General features: G+C 42.4%; 1 protein-coding gene across 1 annotated transcript; it reads right to left on the reverse strand.

Moving 5' to 3' along the window:
- Positions 1 to 7,702: 7,702 nt before the first annotated feature.
- On the reverse strand, positions 7,703 to 9,943 carry FIGNL2 (fidgetin like 2). The gene has a single exon (XM_089508332.1). The coding sequence runs from the start codon at positions 9,941 to 9,943 to the stop codon at positions 7,784 to 7,786; it is 2,160 nt and encodes a 719-aa protein (XP_089364458.1). The 3' UTR covers positions 7,703 to 7,783.
- Positions 9,944 to 19,687: the final 9,744 nt, after the last annotated feature.

Here is a 19,687-nt window from a genome sequence, read left to right on the forward strand (position 1 = left end):
AGGTTCTTAAGTCAACAGCATCAAGGCCTTTTTCCAAGTACTTATGACAACTGAACTTTTGTTATCTTGTAGTTTATGAATAATCACTGCCTAGCAATGATTCTCTGGTACAGAATGCCAGTAAACAACTGTTTAGGAAGCAAAACATCTAGCAAACTAGTTCTAAAAAGCCAGTCTTTGGGTTCAAAAGAGAAAATTAACTGAAGTGCCACAAATCACAAAACAAAAGTGCACAATTGGTCCGAGATGATTTGTAAATGCTTTTCAGCGCCTTCCAGAATTTTGAGGGTGGAGGAGACTATTTGTTCTTAAAGTTTCACTAGCAATAATTCTATAGTGGGGTAGCAAATACCTTCAAAATGTGTCTGTACATAGCCTCACTGTGGTATACATTGATGTGGGTGACTGCTTTAGTGGTAGCTTTACACAGCATGGGAATGTAGCTAAGAAATCTTTCTTTAGATGAGAACGAGAGGGGAGGAATCTAGACTTGGTAGGGCAGAGGTAACTTAGAGGGTTGTTGTTTTTTTTAAATAAAACTGCTGGCTGATCATTTCAGAATCCAGTGCATTCAAATCATGATTTGATGGACAAAATCTAAGTTCACAAAATGCCCCAAGCACTGTGGACTGTGACTAGAAAAGACATTTGGAATAATATGAAGGTGTATCAGAAACTGGCATGGAATATTTGATATTTGTTTTATAGCCAAGAAGAATACAGGCAGCAGTAAGGCTACTGTGAGATTCTTTAGACTTCAGGAAGTATTAATCAGTGGAGGTTTTTCCACACAGAAATGTGTTTTCTGCAAAAAAAAAAAAAAAAAACAAACCCTGTATTTCTGACTATATATATAAAAAAACATATTCTCTACAAAGAAAAAAGACAAAAAGTGTTTTCTGTACAAAGAACCACAGCTACTTCTGCACAGAAAGCATGTTTCCTGTACATTAAAGATGTATTTCTAGTTAGAAAAATAGGAAGTATATTTCTCTACAGACTAATACCTCCCATAACACATCCAGCAATTGGGAACTGCCCAGAAATCTAGTTTTCATTTACTGGGAGAATACTGCACAGATTCTTCATTCTCACCTGAGAAGTTGAAGAACACACACACATACATTCCTATTTTTTTTTAATTTTGTTAATTGATTGGAGTTATATCCCACTTTTCTCTCAGAATGAGATTCTACGCAAACGTGGTTTTAAACAGCAATGTCAGACAAATAGAAAAGCACCACCCATTGTTCTGATGATAAAAATAGGGCTCAAACACTGAGCAAACAGAACATCTCTGCATAAAAAGTGCCATCTTAATAATAAAAAAAAATGTTACCTCCATTACAACAACTGCACACTGGACTGCTGTAATTTTATCTGAAAAAAGAGAAAGAAACAGAGGTGCCCAAACCATGCACAGCCCTTACATACCTGGGTGGGGGCATTTCCAGTGTGAGTAGAAAGAAGCTAAGAAGTGATCTAGTGGTCCCAGAAGACAGTTGTTTGTACTAGAACAGGGTGAGCAACTATGCTGGGGTCAAGGGCCAATTCTCGTCCAACCCCATCATGTCCCACAAACACTCAGTGCACCCAAATTCCTCACTTTCCCTTTAGAGTCTCTACCAAAACAGAGATCTTTGGTGTGGAGTGGTTTTGGGTGATGGGGATGGTTAGGGGTGTTTTGCACATTTTGGCATGTTTTGAAATTTTCTGTGCAGTTTTTTTAAAATGGCAGAATCACCTAAAATATTATTTTAAAAAATGGAGGGCCTGGGGGACCTGTAGGCAGCTTCTGGGGTTGCAAAGTGGGACCTAGGACCAACATGCAACCAACATGTGGCACAATCCCCACTCTTGTGCTGGAAGGACAAAAGAAGAGAGAGATGAGGTCTACCCTATACATAGACTATGGCCTGTTACAGACTGCCAAAATAAAGCTGCTTCGGGTCTCTTTGGAGGTATGCTGTTTAAATGATGCATGCATCAGAAGAATCCGGAAGCTGCACCAAAGCTGTACTCCAGTACTTCAGAATGTAGTGTGGCTTTGGCGCGACTTCCGGACTCTTAGGACCCATGCATCATTTAAAATAGCATACCTCCAACGAGGCCCGAAGCAGCTTTATTTTGGCAGTCTGTAATAGGCCTATGTCTGTATTAAGCAAAGTTCTATGAGTTGTATAAAAGTTAATTCCTAACTGTATCACACTTTCCTACCTATCAGTCATACTATAGGACAGGGTTGGGATTTGAGTGGCCCATGGGCCTCATATGTATGTGCCTTCACATCATTTATCTATTTAGGGTGACACCATAGGATTTTCTTAGGCAAGGAATACTCAGAGATGGTTTTGCCAGTTCCCTCCTCTAAAATACAGCCTACAGCACCTGGTATTCCTTGATGGTTCTCTCATCCAAGTAATAACCAGGCCTAACCCTGCCTAGTTTCCAAGATCAGACAGAATCTGGTACTTTAGGATATTTAGTTCATGATGAAAATAAATTGTCACTCTAACTTTTCAAAATGGGTGACACACAATATATTTTTAAAGATATACAATTCCATTCTAGAAAAAAGAAGCCAAAACTCTTTTGGAGGGCAGGAAATAACCTCTGGGGAATGTGGGTTTTGTAATAAATGCTGGGGTTTTTTTTAAAGAAGCACACCCTGAAAAAGTTTTTTAAAATGTAGATGGGACTGGCAGTGACTACTGATTACCTCAGATGTCACTTTCAGCTGCTGCCAAGGATGATACTGTGACCCACCAAGGTTTGGAAAAAGCCAAAAATGGTCTTCCAACCATTGACATGTTTTATTGTCACACGTTGTCCTATGTTGACCAAGAAACAGAACTGAAGATGGGATGACACTTAGTCAAGGAGGCTTGATTCTCAGTTGCTGGGATAAGTGGTAGCAATAGGTGATATGATTCTCTCCATCTCACCTCCACAATAACCTCTTTAGTACAATAAAGGAGACTCTGTTGCTACTAAGGCCCAGATCTAGCATAAAGGGCTTGGAAAATAAACAAAGAGCATCCTACACTGATCTTACTAGAGAAGGGCAATGTTAGGATGTTAGAGAAGCACTGCTTAGGAAGGAATGAAATGATAAAGAAATGAGGAAAAGAAGATGCAAAAAGCCAGTAGCATGGACCTGTTATGAAGTACCTCCTACAAAAGTACCTCCTTACAGAGTCAGAATTGTTGGTCATAGGCTCATTGAAAGGAAAGGAGCAATAGCATGTACATTTCTACACCGCTTATCAGTGCATTTAAGCACTCCCTAAATGGTTTACAATGTGTAAGCTAACTGACCCTGACAAGCTGGGTACTCATTTTAGCAACCTACAGAAGGATCCAAGGTTCAGTTGACCCTGGAGCTCTGCCTGTGATCAAACTCACAACCATGAGGCTGTGAATGCTTGCAGTACCGGCATTTAACCACTGAGCCACAAGAGCCACAAGATATCCTTCACAAGAAGGTCGTTTCTTGGGGAATAAAAGAATTAGGGAGCAAGAGAAAAACCTGGAGGATAAGAAGAGAGGATGAGGGGAAGAGAATAAAGAAATGCAGAAGATCAGGACAAACCTGTAAGAGAAATAATATTGTCAGAAAGCCCAAAAGTGATACTTAAAGGTTCAAAGGTAGCCATGTTGGGAATAAGAAGGAGAGGGGGAATCCCTATTATTGTAATACCTTTAGTAGGCCAACTCAAATGTTACAATAATGAGCTGGTGCAAAGATCTCCAGCTCATTTCATGAAGCAAGATGCAACAAAAGACAGTGGGGAGGGAAGTCAATGTTGAATGGTACCTGCATTAACAGTGGTAAGATGAAATGGGAGAGCAGACCCCATGACCTCACTCAATCCAGCCTTCATGCTCCCATGACCTGTTATCATCTTACCTGTGGAAGAGATCTGGAGAGCTTGAAAGTTTACACATTCTTTAGGACCTTTGAGTTGTCAGTCCTTATCTTAATAAAAGCCCTATCAAAATCAGTGTAAAGTATAGATATGCCTCAGTTAATGAAATATATATATATATATATATGTATATATACACACACACACATATACATATACATATACATATATATGAACAAACCTATTACTTCTTTAACATAAAATTTAGTACCATAGTGATGGGTTTCTACCCCACAAAAAAAAAAAAAAAACAGTTTCACGTGTCTCAGCAAACTTTATATTCAAAACCAACAATTTCAGTTCATCTTTATTACATTCATAGACCAGAATCTATTCGGAAAACTAACAATATACACATGTAAAATGAAACAACTACCGGTAGGTCAGGTAAGCCTTGCATAACAAAAGAAAATGTTGAATGCTCTAGAGACAACTTGAGCACTTCCAAAATGCATCCAAGGCTCAGTATGGGATTCTGGAGGCAGGTGCATTTTTCTTTGCCTGTTGTTATCAGGCCCACACAACTACAGTAGGACAGATTAGAATAGAAACTCATTCCTTCTCAGCTCAGGTTTTATTGTATTGTTTACTGCAGACACACTGCTGCAACCAAACACTGAAAGGTTAGGTTTCTCTGTTTCTCCACCACCACTCTTACCATCCTCCCAATTCCAGCACTGATTAAAAAAAACTCTAACTAGGCAGAAGAAAGGGGGTAGCTGGGCAGATATAAGAAGACTTTGTTAAAAAGAGCTTTTTTTGTCAGAAGTTTTGTTAACTGAGGTATGCCTGTAATTTATGAATGGAAGACGTAATTTACTTCGTTATATTATATGTAACAGGACAATTCTTGGTAATCTGTGAATCATATCCCCATTCTGAACTGCTTTCCTGTATGTCTACACAAATGAGCTGTCACTCTCCAAGGGGCAAAAGAGTTGGGCAGAAAAAAGTGGCTTGAAGCTGCCTTTTCTGAAGCCACATTGAAACCACACCAACAGCACTGCTGGCTCCCAAGGCAGCTGGAGTGCTCATGTCATGGCCACATGATATGGCTTCAAGCCAGGAAGAAGCGGAAAACAGCTGCTTCTTTTTGAAACGGCTTTTCTCTGCATAAGGCACCTAGAGGGCACTTTCCTGCTGGCTTCAGAGCATGTGTCATCTAAATGCCACACCTTCAAGTCAGCCTGAAAGCACCTCTTTTTGCCTGTCTGTTTAGCCCCCAAGTTTCAGCCGCTGTTTCAGAAATCACATCTCCAAGATCTGGGATATTTGGAGGGAAAGAGAAAAAGGGAAATGCATGTTAACACATGGGCATGAATGCTAAGCCAACAGATTCTGAGCATCCTGACCTAATACACTTGGATTCTTAAACTATATTTTGAACTGTTCAGAATAGTAATATCCTGCAAAGCAAATTAAGATCCTACGCAAAAGGCAAATGCAGGACTTTTGCAGTTTAAATTGATGATTAGGTTGGAAAGAATGATCCCTGGCTGGGGGTACAGTACACTCTTCCCAGTACACTGGTGCCTCGGGTTACGAAATTAATTCGTTCCGCCATTCCTTTCGTAACCCGAAAATTTCGTAACCCGAAAAATAATCCGTTAGCACTGGAAAGCCTATAGCTGCACTTTGCAGCATTTGAATTTCGCGCCGAAATGAATTTCGTAACCCGAAAAATATTTCGTAACCCGAAACAGTTTTTGCCAATCCAACTTTTTCGTATCCCGGAAATTTCGTAACCCGATCATTTCGTATCCCGAGGCACCAGTGTACACAAAACATCTCTCTCTATTTTCACTAGTGAAACACTGTAGGGAATGTGACACATTTACATAGGGGTACCATCAAATTAAATCCAAACTCTCACAAGAAGCCAAAATTATTAAGGTGAAGCGATCATACTTTGGATAGATCATGAAATGACATAATTGATTGGAAAAGACAATACTGTTCAGTAAAGAGGAAGGCAGTAGGAAGAGAGGAAGACCACATTGGCTCTGAGTGGTGAGACCTGAGCAGGGCTGTTGATGGCTGGAGCTTTTAGAGATCATAGGATTGCCATAAGTTAAAGCAAATTAAAATACAAATAAAAAAACAAATCATCATATGTTTGAAGAAAGGTCTACAGTGCATATTTTTAACATGAAATGACAGCACGGGGGGGGGGGGGGGAATTGTTCATTCTCATGCATGGTAATCTAGGAGTAAATCCAAATGTATCCAAGTGAGCATTTTCCAGGATAAATGTGGACAAGAGAGCAACTGGGCAGGATAAATCATAGGCAGTAAGTGTAGAAGAACCCAGGTGGGAGGAACCATCAAATTCAAAACTTCAGGATCCTTGCAATTCAGGTCAGAAGCTGGGCATGGGATGGTGGTGGGGGGAGGAAGTAGACCAGCACCAGAGATGGCATACATCTCCTTTCATGGAGACCAAGCCAAGGGAATGGCAAGTCACTGGATTTAATCCCACCCACCAACCACCATCATTTGACAGTACCACTGTCTAAACACTCTATGGCAGAGCAACAGTGGAGCAGTAGAGGTTTCCATGGGTCAGACGGAGAGATCTGTGAAATCCTATGGCTCCAGACATTATCCCAAGATCACAAAATTGGGCCCATGTCCTATATGTATTTGGTTTTGTTGCCTCTAATTATACTTTCAGAAATTTCAGCTACTATTTGTCTTGTCTTATAGAAGTCTCACTATGATAAAGCATTCAGAAGTCCCACTATAGACTATAACAAACGGAAAATGAGTTGGTAACCTTAGAATTTGGAAATGACATTGAAAGATTCCTTCAAAAAGTGGTACTAGCCATGGCTTTAAAACTACAGCACTAATACTTCTTATTCTTTGAAGACACATTACTCCACCAAAATGCTATGGTAAAAATGCTTTCTTTAAAAATAAAAAAAGAATAAAATTATGGCATAATATATTGTGAAACGCCCCTGAAATACATTCAACTTTCATCTTTGTAACAACTTCAAGTTTATTCTTGCTTTTTTCCTCTCTCTCTTTTGCTTTAAAATGGGAATAAAATGTGCCTTTAAAAGCACATTTGTAATCCCTTTGGATTATTTTTTACAATTTTCCTTGAGTAAAAAAAAACATTCTTCTTGTTTTGAGGTAAATTATTTTCCTGAGTAGTTAAAAAAGAAAAAAAAACGCACTACTACATACTTTACAAAAATAAAAAGGAGGCTAGTTTATTCAACAATCTACAGTTTAAGAAAAAAACCCTCAAACCCCTTCCCTTAAAAACCCACTGATGCCATCAGCCTTAACAATTATACTCTTGATGGCTCTAAAGAACATCAGGGGTATCTCCCTGGAAACAAGCCTGAATTAAGATATAATACACTGAATGATCCATGCGACCAAACAGAAATATCCAGGAAGTGCGTTATGGAAAAAGGAACTGGAGAGGGGGCAAGACCTGTCTGAACACTTTACGATGCTGGTATGGAAAAGGGATGACTGGGGAAACAGCTTAATAATAAATAGATTATCCTGAGTTCATTGAGCAACTACTTTTTCATTAACATAGAGACCCAACAACCACCACACAGTCAAACTTTCAGACATTTTTAGAAAACAAAACAAAACAAAATGTATGCAAATCAATCTAGGGAAGTTCTTGCATCCAAGAGGGTTTGACTTTTCTATAAGACTAGAACAACTCCTCACCCTTCCCCTGTTTTCATAGGCATGCCTTTAGCCCCTCAGAAATGGGAGCACTGAGGGCAACAAAGCTTTCAATGGGAGATTCCCAAGCACCCAGCAGCTTCCACTCTAAGAGGCCCCCAGATGGTCTTAAAGAAGAAATGGGCTACTTTTCACTAATGCCGTGACCCATACATTTTATCCCATTCCACATACAAATCCAGCTCTTTCTGGGAGACGGCAGGGTGGATCTTGCAGAAAATGCTTTCAAAATCTTTGTAAGAGGTAGGCTGAAGCTGGCCTGGCAAGCCATGCATCTTATTTGCCCCAGCCTGCTGACAAAGCTGAAGTAGCTCGCTGCCAGAGTAGCTTTCAGTCAGTTGCACAATGGAGGCCATTTCCCTCTCACTGAGGCAGTAGTTTTGCTGGGCTAAGGCGTGGTGCAGGATCTGCCGCCTGGCAATGTTGTCTGGTGGGGAGATGTAGAAGCGCTTGGCAAACCTTCTCTGGGTGGCTTCATCCAGGTTGCCAGGCCGGGTGGTGGTTGCTATAATAACCACATTCTGCTCACCTGAGGTAGCAAGGTTATCCATGTAGGAAAGCAGCTGGGACTTCAGGATGGTGGAGTCTTCCAGGAGGGATTCCACATCAGTGAGGAGAACAACAGCTGGCTGGCGACAGTTGGACACAAAGAACGTTGTCTGGAGGATCTTCTCTGCTTCAGCCTTCCACTTGGAGACCAAGGCTGTGCCACTGAGCTTCAGCAGGGTGGATCCCAGCTGGGTTGAAATACACCTGCTCAACAGGGTCTTCCCTACACCACAAGGGCCAAACAGAAGGATGGTTTTGGGGGGTCGGCTTGCCCCAGTGTAGGCGCCTGGCCTCAGGATGGGCCACACCAGCTCTTCCTCTATGGCAGCTTTGACAGAGACTTGCCCAGCGATGTCTGTCCACTGCACTGGGGGGCCACAGTCAATTATCTTGTTGTTCACCAGTTCTAGAATGAAAGGGTCCATCGTTTTCAGTTGTTCTTCTACTGTCTGGCTGCTGCTGTCACTACTGAATGTTGGTGGTTTGGGCTGCATTCTGAGAGCAAAGGTCTCTCCTTCCCGCTCCCCATTTGCAGCTGGAGGAGTGAACTTCTCAAAGCTCTCACTTGGCCTCAGTGGGGCTTCGCCAACATTGTAAGCTGGAGAGACAAGGCCTTTCATGGGTTGGCTATTGTATTTCCCAATGGGCTCCTCTGAAGCCACTGTTGCCACTGCCACTCCTGCTCCTGTTGGCCTTTTCCCGCTTTTGAAAGGCACCTCCGAGCTGCGGTTGAATCCATTCCCTCTACATTCACCACTGTCGGACATCTGATAAGGGGACTTTGGTTGTTCATAGCTGTATTTGCGATACCGACCTTCACTATCATCCTCATCGCCAGTGATGTCAAAGGCCTTTCTTTTCAGAGAGCTCCCAGACTCACCACTGAGGGGTGGCACCGTTAGGGGGCTCTGGTAGCTATATCCAGGGACCACAGGGGGTCGGGAAGAAGGGGGGATGGGGGTGGGGGCTGCAATACCTGAGGGTAAGTAAGAGGCTGATGGGTGAGGAGGGTGGATGGTACCATAGCCAGGCTGAGGTGGGTAGCTGCCAGAGGCATAGTTGTACATAGGTCCTGAGGAGCTGTAACCAGGGACAAGTGTGGTGGAGGGATGGTTCGGCTGCAGGAGGCCTGAACTGTGCAAGGCAGATGGGTGTGGAGGAGGAAGCGCTGAGGCAGGCTGGGTGCAGTAACCTGATGGCAAATAGGCTCCACTGTAGCTGGAAGGATACTCCTGAGGAGGTCCAAGGCTGCCGGAAGCTGTGGGGCCTCCACAAGTGTTACTGGGATAAACTGAGTCAGACAGATTACTGGAGACCACTGGGGAAGTACCAAGACTGTTACCTGGGGTGACAGCAGGAGGTACAATCCCCTTGGAGCTGGACAATCCATCATGCACTGGGGTCAGAGGGTAGACCCCATCTGAACTGTGTGTCATTGGCCAGGGCTCCATCTCTCCCTTCTGACCATTGAGGGGCCCAAAGACACCATCCCCATAGGTGTTGATTGCTGATGGTCTGTCATAAGGAGAGTCCAGTACTCCAGAGTACTTCTCAGCATACCTCTTCAATAGGTTGGAAGCTGTCAGTGCAGAGATGTCATCATTGGCCCAGGCATAGTTGAAGCGCTGCCGGTTGCTGTGGTAGAGGTCAGACTTGTGGGCGGGTGAGGAGGTAGTGGAGGAGACATCAAGGTGCTGCTCTGGCCACTGATTCAGGGGCTGAGCATGCTCCGGTGTCCAGTGCATTTTTGACAGAGCTGGGGAAAGAGTAATCAAGAAAATAAAGATTAGATATATTAGGGAAAGGGGGCCAATAAAGAAATGACACACTGAAAGAGGTTTGGGAGCCTTATTGTACTACTCTCTGTCACTAGCACAGGTACCCAGCTTCACACAGGTCTGCTCAGTTTGGCATACCATGACTGTCCAGAAAAGCTATATAATTGTGAGAATTAGATCCAATATGCCCAGCATTGTCTCAAGAAGCCGTAGCCACTGGGCCCCTTTGGCATAGCCAGTGCTATGATGTAACCTCACAGCATTCTGAAGGAGGGGTCTATTCCCTCAATGCCCATAAGAGGGCTGCCTTATAGCAGAAGGAAGGAGGCCACTCTTCATATTACTATTCTTGGCTTCAAACTACATCTACTGCAGGACTGGGAACCTAAAGCTGCATGAGCCTTAGGTTGATTTTTCCTCCACCACCCCTAGTATTTCTCAACTGTTGCACTGTACCCTGAATGGGCACTTTGGAGGCCACAGCACCACCCCCTTCAGCAGTGGTTTGGGTGGGTGGGTAGCCAGGGCAGGAGGGAGGACAAGGCAGTTCACCCCACACACATACAATGGGTGATACTAACCTCAGTGATGCTACTGGCCTGGCTGCTGATAGGAGCTCCCTGCAGGGAACACAGAACTCTCTTGTTGAAACAGCTTTAAATAGTTGGTCTGTTTCCAGGAAGAATGCAAACCACTATATGGCTTGGGTCCAGGCTGTCTGAAAGCTGTGTCTCTTTCTATAAACCTCCCCAAGTTTTAGGATATTCAGGGGAAAGCTTTCTCTCAGTCCCGCCACCATCACAGGCAGGTTTGATAAGAACACTGTAGACAGCCTTCTTGGTTGCTGCTTCCAGGTTGTGGAATTCCCTCCCATGGGAACTTCTCCTGGCTCCTTCTCTCCCCTCTCTTTCCACCAGCAGGCCATGGCCTTTTTATTCAGGGAGGCCCTTGGTAATTCCTCTGGCAGAAGGGCTTTTAATGCCCCTGTCCTTTCATCTTCTTTTTAATATTCTAAACATGTTTCAACTTGTTTAAACTGAATTGTTTAATTGTTTGTTAACATCTCGTAGTTTTTTAGCGGTACCTTGCTTTTAATTGGATGTGAACTGCCTTGGGCCTTGTTGAAGGAGAAAGAAAGGATATTACCTAATTACCTAATTAGTTAATTAGCCTCTGGATACTTTGCTGAGGGAGGAACTGAAACCTGCTGCTGGCTTTCTCTTCATGCATTTACATGGAGGAAGGGTGGCAAATGGAATTGATTTCATATTGATGCAGCCCAAAAATGTTCAAATCATGGTTCTGCATAGATGGAAGACAGAGGAACCTGGAAGTCATTATTAGTGAAACTGACTTCAACAAATTATGAAATACCTACAACACTGGTCATATGTTAGAAACTGGGATACTGTAAAATTGAGAGGAGCATGCTGTCCCTGCTTTGCTCTATAAGTAGTTTTATGGCCTTCTGTATACAGGTGGCAGTTTCTGTTAGAGGAGAACCTCCTATAAACTCTCCACTACAGCTGGGTCATTTCCAGTCTTTGGATAATATGAAGAGCCTCCATAGATAGTATGGGCTCTCCTCTTCAGAAAGTCGTCCTCCAAATGTAGAAGGCAACCAATAAAAACAGAGATGGGGAGACAGGGAGGCAGGGCTAGTTGTCTTTTCTTTTTATAAAGCCAGAAGCAATTTTAGTCATTCCTAATGAGCCTTTTCTTCCATCAGTTTAATCATTTTCGTCATACATTTCTTTAGCATTTTCTCATTTCACGTCAGTTTTGAGATGAAGCAGCCTTGGTATACATATCTGGCAGGTAATATTAAGAGCATCCTAGAAATATTAAGGACATCCTAGGAAATCAGAATTACTCTGCAGCAAGGAGATTCACTAAAAGTGAATAATTATAATTTTAATTATACTGTACTGTAGTTGTTTGTATTTGTAAGTTGCCTCGAGTCCTAGTTTTGAGTAAAAGATGGCATATAAAAGCAGATGAGGAGGAGGAAGAAAGGGAAGAGGGAAAGGAGGAAGAGGAGTTATCTTTTTAAAAATATATACCTAGCTTCATTCTAGTTATGCATAATAGATCTCATATATCTGGAGGGTGCCTGAAGGGCCCCAGACAGCATTAAGCTTCAAAACTAACTCCATCAAAGATTAGTCATCCATATATAGAACCAGTGGGGGAATTGATTAGTTTTGGTGCTGGAACCCTGAGGCTTCATTTAATTCACTGACAATGCCCCCGATGTAGCCATGCTCCAAGAAGTTCAAAACCTGCCCCTTTGCAGGTGATGCAATATCAAGGCATTGTGGGAAATTCTGTGGCTCCTTGACAGCCTTTCCACAATGCTCCACCAGCAACACTATGCTGGAGGCAACAAGGGTCAATTTAAATGACAGCCCCCAAATTCAGTCACCCATTGACAGACTGCAGGTGTGGGGACTATTTAAATAGAAGTCCAAGGGAGACAACTGCATTCATAATGTTGTTTTGAAAAAATAATGGCTAACATCCCCTATTGCAGTTATGGATTAATAACCTAGAGTTACAGATTTTAACTGATCCATATTCAGAAATACTGCAAAATCACAGTCATGGCACTAGTGCCATGGCACAGTCATGGCCTCTAAGCCTGCCTTAACAGCCAGCAGTTGCACTGAACGTTGTTGATGTCTAGGGTGCAGAAGAATTATCTTTTCAGCCCCACCTGTAAGCAAGCCTGCAATAATCAGAATACCCCCCCCCCATTGCAATTCCTCATCACAACCTCACTCATTGGAGGGGATTGGAAACATCTTCCCCTTGCACCCCAACCAGCAGCTGAACAGATCTCCATTGCGTTACTCCTGGCTGTTAAAGTCATTTTGGGGGGGGCAGGCCAGAAGACATTACTCAGGTCCAAAACATACTGGAGAAGTAATCCATTCTGAGATTGATTTAACTGCCCTGCTTCAATGCTAAGAAATCCTGGGAACTGAAGTTTATTGTGGCACCAAAGCTCACTGACAGAGAAGGCTAAATGTCTCACAAAACTACAGTTCTCAGAATTCCCTAGCATTGAGCCAGGGCAGTTAAAGTGGTCTCAAACTGGATTATTTCTGCAGTGTGTTTTGGACCTTAGTTACACATCCATAACTAAGTAGGTGATGTAGGATATTGGTGCGTGTCTTAGTCATTATACTTTCCTTTATTGTCATTTCTTAAATTATTATATTTAAAACTCACTTAAATACTGAAATACTGATCTGTTTTTCAAGGGAAACCTCCATACCAGGCCTAGACATCTCATTGCAGCTCCCACTCTGATATCCAATAAATTTCCACAAATCTGCAATGTTTTGACCATATAGATTCAAAAGAGATTCCCCCTAAACTTTGGGATGTTTTTTTACTGTGAGCTCTGCTCGCACAGTGGCATAGACTGTTTCATAGGTAGGAGGACTCTCTCTTGGAAGCTTTTAAACAGAAGCTGGATGGCAATCTCTCAGAAGTGTTTTAGTTGTGGATTGCTGCATGACAGGGGCTAGGATTAAATGGCCCTTGTGGTCTCTTCCAAGTCTATGGTTCTATGATTTGAGCAACTCCTTCAGCCTTGTTTTATTTATCCTTTGAATTTATCACTGGTTCTTGCTACATTTACTCATGTTTCCACCATTATGGAAGGGTGTGTTATGTGTTTGGATTTTGTTGTTGTTGTTCTTTTTGAAGGGTATACATGCCTACCCTAAATTACTGGTTTGGGGATAGGAAATTAATGTAAAAGTGAAATCATAAATTTAAAAAACTGGAGTCCCTGGCTGCCTAACCAAGTGGCAATGTTTTTACCAAAGGGCTTTTGCAGTTCTGTGCCACAACAGCCAGTGTGACATAGCAGTTTGAGTGTTGGACTATGACTCTGAAGACCAGAGTTCATTTCCCAGCTTGGCCATGAAACCCACTAAGTGACCTTGGGCAAGTCACATGCTCTCAGCCTCAATGGAATGCAATGGCAAACCTCCTCTAAACAAGCCTTGCCAAGACAGTGCTATGACAGGTTCATCTTAGGGTCGCCATAAGTCAGAAATGACTTGAAGGCACACAACAACAACAACAACAACAACAACAACCGCTAACCTAAAGGCACCAAATCCCATCTCATCATGGAAGCAAAGCAGGGTGTGCCCTCATTAGTACTTGGATGAGAGGCAGCCAACAAATACCAAGTGCTGGAGATATGTTTTAGAGGATGAAACTAGCAAAACCACCTCTGAGTATTCTTTGCCTAAGAAAGCCCTATGAAATTCATGGGGTCGCCATAAGCAGATAGGCGACTTGAAGGTGCATGCACACACAGAGAGCCTATTACAGGGCCAGCCATGACGATTTTAAATTTTAAACTCACAGGCCCCTCTCCTCCATTTCCTCCCTCCCAGAGCCCCAGGGTACCCTCCTCCTTGGCTCAGCTGCTCTACAGCAAGCAGGCAGGCAGAGGAATGCACACAATGAAGCAATCAAGGGCAGTGCTGGTGGAATGCTAACAGCACATCACCAGTCTCTGACTTAAGTAACTTTAATTGTGCTGGGCTGTTTTCTACCCCTGCCCATGGCTTTCTCATCCTTCTGATCTAATGAGCAAAGACATTTCAGTTGCCTTGCTGAAGGGGTTAAGGAAATTCCAAAACCTGGGAGCTCCAGATTGAGAGGAAGAGAGAGAGAGAGGGAGGAGCACAGAGCACTATTTGTGTATGTGTGTGCATCCATCCAAGAACACTGAGCACATTATACAGGCACAAGGGCTCCCCACAACCAAACCGCACTGGGTTTTGTGGCTTCAGTCCTACATTTTCAGTGCAGCTCCCATCACTTCTATTGTTGGGTGTGTTTCTGTGTCTGTGTGTATTCACTCTGCCCACACCCTCCTCTCCAGTGTCCCTCCTCTCCTATCCATTCAAAAGGCCTCAGGGGGAATGCTTATGAAAGGGGGGGGGGGGTAGGGGAGAGTCGCCATTCAGCCTTTAAGCCACTTTGTGGCCACAGTACAATTAGATTACCTAATGCTTTAATTGACTTATATGGCATTTGTCCTTCCACTTTAGATATCAAACTTACACAAGAGGATTTAAATGGCAGCTTTAACCAGGCTTTCTCCAACATCCTGCCTTCATTTACTCACCATTATAGTAAAGTGCTACAATAAGCGAATATCTGGAGAGAGAGAGAGGTGTCCCCCCTCCTCTGCTCTCACCACTACCCCATGCACCCCCCACCAAATAAATAAATAGATAAGTAAAAGCAGGCACTCAGCAAGAAGAGCTTTTATGTGGAGTGGGGGTGGGTGGGGAGGAACGAAGACCAGAGGCTATCCAGTAAACACTCACTTTGGACACATGGCTAAATATATGCAGGGGGGACGAGGAGGGTGGGAAGGAAGGGAAATTGTTGCTCCTTGCTGAAATGATAGTGGAATCACCTCTGTATCAGGGACAGCAATGGCAGCAAGCTATTAAATCAGGAGACATTTCATGACCCCTTGAAGAGGAAGAGTAGCATTTAAGAGGAAGTGCCTATGGAGCATAAAGTAGACAAGGTTATTGTTTGACGGATGCAAGGCAAGGCATTGGCTACCATAGGTTTCTTTGACATGAAAGTGGCATGACACAAAGAAATGTGTGCTGCAATGAAAGGGAATAAAGGCACGTGGTTGCTGCCCCCTTGTCTTTCTTGTTAGCTGCCTTCAAGTAAACTTCGACTTATGGTGACCCTAAGTATGAGAGACCTCCAAGTTACCTTATCTTCAGTTGTCCTGCTCAGGTCTTGAAGAGTCAGGGCCCCTTGCCTACTACTGCTAAAATCAAATCAGGTCTCAATCCAGAGTTATAAAAATTCTAGATGCCTGAATGCCTGGAACGATAGTGTCAATCATCTGGGATCTGAAAATAATTGGTTGTGTGAGTGGCTGGTACTTTGTGTGTATTCATGCCTCCATGTATGTGTAGATAGACAGATACATCCGTGTAGTTCTAGTGACTAAAACGTTCTGGTTTTTCCAACTGTGTAGTTATGTCTCTTTTAAATTTCAACCATCCCACCCACTTCCAGCTTCATGACTTTGCCAAATGAGTTAATCCAATGGCTGCAGTGACAATGCACCATTTTAATCATGATCCTCACTTGATGCTCTCTTAGTCCAGATGTCTCAGGCACATGAAGTTAAATTAGGCAGATTAGATTTTTGTTACACACGACTAGACTGTCAAAATACTGATGATTCCTTAGAGAGGTTACATGTCAGCACTTTACTAAATGATGCAGGGGAAAGATCTTGGGAAGGAAAAATCAGTCCTCTAGGAGTGATACCAAAGCAAAATAGATTTTGAAAGCACACATGCAAAACAAGAAAGCACCCCTAATACCCTTTGTGTTGTGATTGGTGCCCTAGTATTTACTGAATGCTTCACTAAAATGCTTCAGCCACTTCCCTTCTTACAAGTATTCTGTTGGGGAAAAACCTCACACACATTACTTTGTAATGATAGTACAGGATAAATACTTTGTAGATTAAGAAAAATGACTGATATTTCATATTGCACATCCATAAAAACATGTATCTGGATGTCAAAATAGCACCAGACATTCTTTTCCCTTTGAATCAGAGATTCTGAAGCTTTAAAACAAAACGCAGTCCTGTTACGTTTATAAAACAGTATCCAGTCTGACTTTCCTCAAAGGTCTGGAGTGGCATTATTTCCTGGGAATTCTGTTTCACAGCACTAGAAATTTTTTTTTGGGGGGGGGGGGGAGGGGGGATAATTGTTAAACCAGATTAAACGTATAGGCCTAAATTTTACTGTTAGATCTGTCCAGAGTAGAACTACTGAATCAATTAAATTTTCCTACATGTTGGCTCACCATTCAAAAATTGATTCAATGGGTCTACTCTAATTGAGATTAATCAACAGAATACCAGCTAGAGTTTATAACTAGGCTTTCAGAATTAGCCATTTATTCCTGAATTTCACTCTTTTACTCCCTGCTATAATTTTTACTTTCCAGTTTTACAATTCAGAATGGATAGTAAAATACTATTTTTTTTCTCTCCCCCCCCCCCCCCCCAAACAGTCAATTATACGTCTTCTCTGATTCAAAATGATAGCAAGGTATAGAGAAAGTGGTGGAAAAGATCAACTAGAAGAAAAACCATGTTTCTGTTACTAAAAGACAGTATGAAACATGCCAGGGGGAAATGCTAGGCTTCAGCATGATGCAAGATGTAGAATAGCTGCCCACCTAACTTGCAATCCATCTTGCAAGCTTACCACCTAATTTGGAACCCAATCCTTTGTGTTGTTGTTTGTTGTTGTGTGCTTTCAAGTCCTTTTTGACGTATCGCGACCCTAAGGCAAACCTATCGGGGGATTTCTTGGCAAGGTTTATTCAGAGGGGATTTGTCTCTGCCATCCTCTGAGGCGGAGAGAGTGTGACATGCCCAAGGTCACCCAGTGGGTTTCCGTGGCTGAGGAGGAATTCAAATCCTGGGCTCCAAAGTCTTGGTCCAGTACTGAAACCATTACACAATGCTTGCTCTTTTTGTTCAAAAGGCTAATTAATGCACACACATTCCCCCACTAAGAGCACTTTCCATTTGATAGAAAAGCAATCACACACTGCATATAAGGTAACATTGTGTGTGATGTGTATACCGTGTGTGCACACCTAATTCCCCTAATTCTTCTTCCAATTCTATAAGAAAGAACACTTGCCTACATTGTGTCTAGGTCACACACGTTTATACCTTCAGAAAAAGGGGCTTCTCCTCTACTAAAAGGAGAGATCCTTCGGCCACGAAAGTAAATGAAGCATCCTTCAGATAGCTATGCTCGGCACAAATTATTCCTTTCACCTGCAGTTTTTCTTGAATCTCAGGTCATTTCTACCCTCTCTTTCCTATACAAGGGTACTAGAGACGCTAGCCACAAACTGCAATTCATGTACCCCGTGACATATTTCAGGCTATTCCAACGTGGTGCCATGCTATCTCAGAGTAATGGAGGCTCTTGTAATTAAGCTTTTTCTAGTTTTTTTTTCTAGATTTAAAGGCTGGTTTTAACAAGAGCCTGAGCCCTAGCTATGTTTAGATCAATCAGAAACAGAGGCTTTAATTTCCTAAGGAAACCTTGGAGTAGAAACCTTATCTCAAGAAAATAAGAACAGCAATGACAATGTGGAAGTAGAAGTTATACTCTAATGAGTATTGCCTAAAGGCTGGCTATGCACACATAGTCCTGTTGAATTTCTTCATACTCAAGTACAGAAAAACGACTGCACAGAAATATAACCTTAAAGCAAAGCAAATCTGAGTTGCCCTATAAACTCCTAGGACTGCTGCTTTGGTCATACAGTATTATTTTTGGGGCATCGACACTGTAGAAACAATGCAGTTTGATGCCATTTTATGTGCTGTAGCTCCAGCCTATGGAATTCTGGGAATATTTTCAAACTGTGGATGGTTATCTGTGGATAAAAACTCTGTGGATAAAGACTCTGTGGATATGGAGGTCTGACTGTATTTCATTTCAATATTTTTTTCTAAAAGGCTCATGGGCATAGGGAAGAAGAATTAAGTTGAGACCTAACCCATCTACAGGCAGGGAATATTGAAACATTTCCTATACACCCTTACCAGGGAGTAAGTCCAATTAAACTCTGTGCAGACACCTATATGGGATTCACAAAGGGAAGTTTCCTAAAGAATTCAACATATAATTTTTATTTTAAAAAATGGGCTCAGAAATATTTTTAGTGGAAAAGTGGGGTTTCAATTTAATGGAATAAATAAAATGAGTATCAGGCCAGTATTTAAGGAGGGGGGGGGGGAGAGAGAAAATAAAAGAGGAACCCTGGCACCAGTGTTTAACAATGAGGGTTATTACCCACTTGAAACAGCATCTCAAGGGAAGGAGTAGATGCTCATCCTTTGCAGTTTCTAAACTAAGGATGAGTTGCCCGCTTTAGAAAAATACATTTTAACAAAATCACTATTTTTTGGAGTTGATTTTTATATTGAAATGCAAGGGCCTTTGCTAGAAGCTCAGGCTTTCTAGTGCTAGAAAAGAACAATACATGCGTGTGTGTTTTCCAAAAAAATCTCTACTGACCAGTGAGTGGAAACAGACTCTGAGATGGGGGCAATAAAATATAAAGAGTAAGGAACACAAAATGAAAATGAACAGTCAAGGCAATGCTTGTTGAAGACTAGAAGCAAAACCACTCCAGGTCCATACTCTTATATTTTAAATAAATAAATAAATAAATAAATAAAGGGATGGGGAGGGGGAGAGAAGAGGAGACGAGGGATGGGGCCAAGAGGGAGTGGGGAGAAGTTGTCAAGCATTTGAAATGGAACGTGAATAAGCACTCCCAGAGAAGGCAGATGTTTCAATGCGCTCCCTTGGCAGTGTGAGAAAATTACTGTCCAGTGACCAAATGGCATGTCAGTTTCCCACCCTCTTGGCTTGCCCATTATCTAAAGCGCAAGACAAAAGGAAGAAGGGGGGGCTGGTCAGGGGAGAATCCCATTGTCCCCTCACACACTCTAATTATGGAAATCTGGTTAATCTATTCAGGAGCAACTATGAACTGGGTTTTTGTTGGGGGGGTGGGTGGCAGAAGAAAGCTCTTTGGCTAAGGCTTACAGCAAAAGGTTTCCAACTGTTCAATGTTAAA

Source organism: Sceloporus occidentalis, unplaced genomic scaffold (genome assembly GCF_023333645.1).
Source record: "Sceloporus occidentalis isolate IW3139 unplaced genomic scaffold, rSceOcc1.0.p SCAF_1, whole genome shotgun sequence".
NCBI lineage: Eukaryota > Metazoa > Chordata > Lepidosauria > Squamata > Phrynosomatidae > Sceloporus > Sceloporus occidentalis.

Bases quoted from the DNA above. Each gene is read 5' to 3' on its own strand.
- FIGNL2 (XM_089508332.1), bottom strand. From the start codon at position 9,943: ATGCACTGGACACCGGAGCATGCTCAGCCCCTGAATCAGTGGCCAGAG.